Source organism: Sinocyclocheilus rhinocerous, unplaced genomic scaffold (assembly GCF_001515625.1).
Source record: "Sinocyclocheilus rhinocerous isolate Xijiao unplaced genomic scaffold, SAMN03320098_v1.1 scaffold475, whole genome shotgun sequence".
NCBI classification, from domain to species: Eukaryota; Metazoa; Chordata; class Actinopteri; order Cypriniformes; family Cyprinidae; genus Sinocyclocheilus; species Sinocyclocheilus rhinocerous.
In genome coordinates, this window is record NW_015646677.1 from 1,515,020 (window position 1) to 1,520,310 (window position 5,291).

Genomic DNA, 5,291 nt, shown 5'->3' on the forward strand with positions numbered 1-5,291 from the left:
CCTCAAGTCATCCAAGATGTAGATGAGTTTGTTTCTTCATCAGATTTGGAGAAATGTAGCATTGCATCACTTGCTCAGCAATGGATCCTCTGCAGTGAATGGGTGCCGTCAGAATGAGAGTCCAAACGGCTGATAAAAACATCACAATTATCCACAAGTAATCCACACCACTCCAGTCCAGCAATTAACATCTTATGAAGCCAAAATCTGTATGTTTATAATAAACAAATCCATCATGATGATGTTGCTTCTGGCCAAAATACAAGTCCATAATCCATAATTATGCTTTCTCCAGTGAAAATGTTGTCTCATCTGAATCAGGGGAGAAAACTGTACAGATCAAGCACCGTTTACAAGCCAAAACAGTCCAAAATAAATATGTGGGTGAATTTTGATGTGAGAGGACAAGAGAATTAACTTTTTCACTGGAGGAAGCGTTATATGGATGTATATTTTGGCCAGAAGTGACCATTTTTGGTTAAAATGCCTTGATGGATTTGTTTCTTACAAACACGCAACTTTTGGCTTAACTGGTGGACTGGAGTGGTGTCGATTATTGTGATGTTTTTATCAGCTATTTGGACTCTCATTCTGACGGCACCCATTCACTGCAGAGGATCCACTGGTGAGCAAGTGATGTAATGCTACATTTCTCCAAATCTTCGAGTAGTATGATTCAGGGCTTTTTAACTTGTGCCAGTAATCAACCATCCAGAACACTGATGCTTTATGCACAGGAAAGCACCACTCTCATTTTCTTCAGAAAATGTAAAAATGCTCTGCTGTTTTCTCTTCGTCTCTCTTCAGACTATAGTTGAATTGGCAGAAACAGGCAGTCTGGATCTCAGCATATTCTGCAGCACCTGTTTGGTAATTATGACTCCCTTCTATTCTGCACACCGCTGCTTGAACACAGTCAGTGTTGGCAAGCTGATAACTCAAAAGTCTGATTTGCATTGCAATTTCCATCGAGTTGCCCGTGCATAAAACACTCACTTTAACGGCCTGTTCTCCACAGATACGGAAGCCAATCAGATCCAAACACTGCGCTGTTTGCAATCGATGCATCGCCAAGTTTGATCACCACTGCCCGTGGGTCGGCAACTGCGTAGGTGAGTTTTTCAGGCCTATACCTACATTAAGTCCCACCAACCATCCACCTCACATGCTTTTCCACCTGACATTAACATGAAAAGTCAAGAGATTGGCCAGGAAATTGTTCACTATTGTGAAGAAAGCCCATTTAGCATCCCATAATCCAAATCTTGGACTAATTTGAGCCGAAGGCAGATAGTTGAGGGAATGTAAAGGGGCAGATATGACTCATTCCTTTCATTTGTCTGTGTTTTTCTCCTCGTTGTTTGCGGACAGGAAGTGGAAACCACCGTTACTTTATGGGCTACTTGTTCTTCCTGTTGTGTATGATCTGTTGGATGATATACGGATGCATTTGCTGTAAGTACACTTGGGTTTGCATAGTTTTATACGATCAATGAGATGATAAATGCATATAGATCAATTTCAGAAGAAAATAGTATTCATTTTTGTAACACTCTACAAACAGGTTTCATTCGTTAGCATGAACAATACTTAAACAGCATTTAGATTCAACATTTACTAATTCATCATTGAAATCAAAGTTTTATCTGTTAACATTAATGCACTGTGAACTAACATTAAATAGGGTTAATAAGTGCTGTAAAAATATAGTTCATTGTTAGTTCATGTTAGTTAATGCATTAAAGGGATAGTTCACCCAAATATGAAAGTCTTGTCATCATTTACTCACCCTTAAGATGTTCCAAACCTGTAAAAAAAAAAGATATTTTGAAGAATGCGTGTAACCAGTTGACGGTAGCCATTGACTTCTATAGTATGGAAAAAAATACTGTGGAAGTCAATGGGTACCGTCAACTGTTTGGTTACCAACATTCCTCAAAATATCTTCTTTTATGTTCAACAGAAGAAATAAGCTCATACAGGTTTGGAATGACTTGATGGTGAGTAAATGATGACAATTTTCATTTTTGGGTGAACTATCCCTTTAATATTAACAAATGAGACCTGATTTTTACCTTTTTTTTTTTTTTTTTCATTAGTAGCATACATATGTATAATATTGATGAACTGAACGTGATTGTGCTCTGTTTCTGCAGACTGGAGGATTCACTGTGCTACCAGCTACACTAAAGACGGCTTTTGGATCTACATCACCCAGATCGCCACCTGCTCGCCGTGGATGTTCTGGATGTTTCTCAACAGTGTGTTTCACTTCATGTGGGTCGCTGTGCTCATCATGTGCCAGCTCTACCAGGTAAGACAAACTCAAGTCCAGATCTGTTTCAAAAGCAAGAAAGCTGCCTACCTAGGCTACATTTCCAGAGGCCTTTGTTTAGGTCTTGGGAATCTGTTTCAGTCTGCATGTTAACCTGTGGAAATTGAGTCGGCTCACTAGGGTTTGGAACAGATTTTATGTGTTTTTGTGGTTTGATGTATCCTCCATAGATCGCTGTTCTGGGCATCACAACAAACGAGCGCATGAACGCCAGAAGATATAAGCACTTTAAAGTTACAGCCACGTCCATCGAGAGCCCTTTCAAGTGAGTCCTTTAAACTCATTTCAGGTTGAGCTGGGAAAAGCTTATCTATATCTAGAGGAGGATGGTTTGTTTGTCAAGTGGCCGTGACCATAAATCAATTTTATAGAGGTATGCTTTGTATATTAATCATCAATACAGTCTGTAGAATATAATCTATATATACTTACTGTTCGAAAATGTACCTACTAGTGCTTGTTTGGACACAACAATTTATAGAAAGATCCAATTTGACTAAGTGAATTACCTCTAATGAATGTTTTAATTCAAAAATCCCCCGATATGATAATGCTAATATCTATAGAAAAAGGGTGGCTGATGGTTGGTGTAGTACTGATATATATAATATAATTTAGTGATGACAAATCACTTGGTTGATTTAGTGCTTTATAAGCTATTTACTTAAAAAAAAAAATGTTGGCATGTTGTATCATTAAAAAAAAAAAAAACTTGAAATAGAATATAAATATTAGATGAAAAACTTAGTTGAACTACTAATATTACTTACTCAAATAAAACTAAAACTGAAATAAAACCAAATCAAAACTATTTACACATGTTTGAATGAAGAATAAAAATTACAAAATGAATAATAATTTTAAAAAAAATTACATTTAAACTGAAATTTTAAAAATAAGTGCTATTTAAATCTATTGAAAAGCTAGTTCAAAGTACTGTTTCAGATAATAATAGTTTACATTAATAATACATTTCAATACTAAGATTATTTAACATAATATAAAACGAACTAAAACTTGAGTAAAACTACTCAAATATTTGAACAATGACTAATACAAATTTCAAAATGAATAATGCACAGAAAATAAATTTAAACAGAACATTATAAATAAATGCTGTTCAAAAAATTAAAAGCTAATTCAAAATAGTAATAACACTTTTAGATAATACATACTATATATGTACATAACTAAAATTGAAATAAAATAAAAACTATTTAGAAATATTTGAATAATAAGTAATAAAAATTACAAAATGAATAACAAAACGACAATAAAAATGACAAACCACCTAACAAAATTACAAAAAATTGTTAAACTGAACAGTTTAGTCAGAACTATGACAGAATTGGAATCGGTTGTTTTTAAGTTGCTCCCCTAACGTTGCTCCTCTGTTTTCAGTCACGGCTGTATAAGGAACCTCATAGATTTCTTCGAGCTGCGCTGCTGCGGTCTGCTGCGGCCCGTGGTGGTAGACTGGACCTCCCAGTACACAATAGAGTACGACCAGACGTCCGGCTCAGGATACCAGCTGGTGTAGCGCGGTGAAGGAGAAGAGGGGAGAGGTTTTCCTGAAGTGCTGCTCAAGGGGGACCATCTCCTTCACCAAGACTTGCAAACCTCACCCAGTCAGGAGAACGCATGCTGTCATTGGTTACCGTCACCAACTCCACCCGAGACGCAGGGACACGAGGAACAGGAAGAGGAGGAGTTTAATGACATCAGAGGCGGATGCAGTACAACCGGCTCTCCTCAGTTGGTCAGCAGAGACGTTTTTTGTGTTTTGTTTCGCACATCGACTGCTTTCCGTTTTACCTTGGTTTTTTCCTGTGACCCCTTTTTTGTTGCTTTTAAAGAGATATCGGATCTTAGTCGTGCGCAAGTCCTGGTTCAACCTGGAACTTTGTGTAGGAATGAGAATTAGCATAGCAAAAGCATCAGGCGATATAGCGTTTGTGGTTTAAAGGAATTGTTCTGGCCCAAAATTAGACTTTTATTATTATTTATTCATCCTCATGTCGCATCAAACCCATGTGACTGACTTTCTTACGTGGAACACAAAAAGAGATATTTAGCAGAATGTTCAGGCTGCTCTTTTCCATATAAGTAGAAAGTGTTGTTTTTTTCTACAGAGAAAGTTATACGCATATGTTTGGAACGACATGATGATTAGTAAAAAACGGTAGGTGAACGATTCCTTTAAGCTGCCTTGATTCGTCTGATCATGAATCAGATCAAAACAGGCATCCTATTGACACGCATTCATACGACTAGAGAGATGCCCTGTTTAAATAATGTGACTTAACATATTTATTTTAACCTATTTATGTAGTATTTTTCAAAGAGTAATTATGGTATCATGAGGTCATTTTACATTTTAGCATATATGTACATTTGCAGCATGTTTAATAGTTTAGGTGGGGTGAATCCTACGAAACGTGTCAAGAAGATGAAGCCGGGTCATATTTCACCCAAAAATCGAAAAGAAAAAAATATCAGATTATATTTTGTTTAGAGAAAATGAAGCCTGTTTTTGCATTTTATTATTGTTTTCATGAAAATTAAATACATTTTCTCCATAATTCTCATTACCATCATGCACAAAAACCTCTTCATTACTGTATTTAAATATCAAAGTATTTATATTATACTGCCTTTAAATTATGCTATTTTTTAAATCATTTTATTATAGCCATTGTTTAATGCAAAACAAAAAAAATACTGTATTGCTATGAGAATTACAACAAAAACGGCTGAACGCATTATGGTAATGAGCACTGGGAAAGAGAAATGTGCTGAATTTACATCAATATAACATTACAATAATGCAGAACAGTCTTCACTTTAAAAAATAAATAAATAAATAAATAAAAAATAATAATATATATATATATATACACACACACACACACACATAATTTTGTTAATTTTATAAATGTAATTATTTAATTTTTTA

General features: G+C 35.4%; 1 protein-coding gene across 1 annotated transcript in view; it reads left to right on the plus strand.

The window, feature by feature from the left end:
- Positions 1-5,191, plus strand: part of LOC107708015 (palmitoyltransferase ZDHHC17) — a 29,516-nt gene extending 24,325 nt beyond the window's left edge. Inside the window, exons 13-17 of the mRNA XM_016512157.1 lie at positions 1,019-1,112; positions 1,372-1,455; positions 2,157-2,314; positions 2,506-2,600; positions 3,737-5,191. Of these exons, the coding sequence (XP_016367643.1) occupies positions 1,019-1,112; positions 1,372-1,455; positions 2,157-2,314; positions 2,506-2,600; positions 3,737-3,875 (570 nt within the window). The 3' untranslated portion in view covers positions 3,876-5,191. The remainder of the gene's footprint in view (positions 1-1,018; positions 1,113-1,371; positions 1,456-2,156; positions 2,315-2,505; positions 2,601-3,736) is intronic.
- The last annotated feature ends 100 nt before the right edge of the window (positions 5,192-5,291 follow it).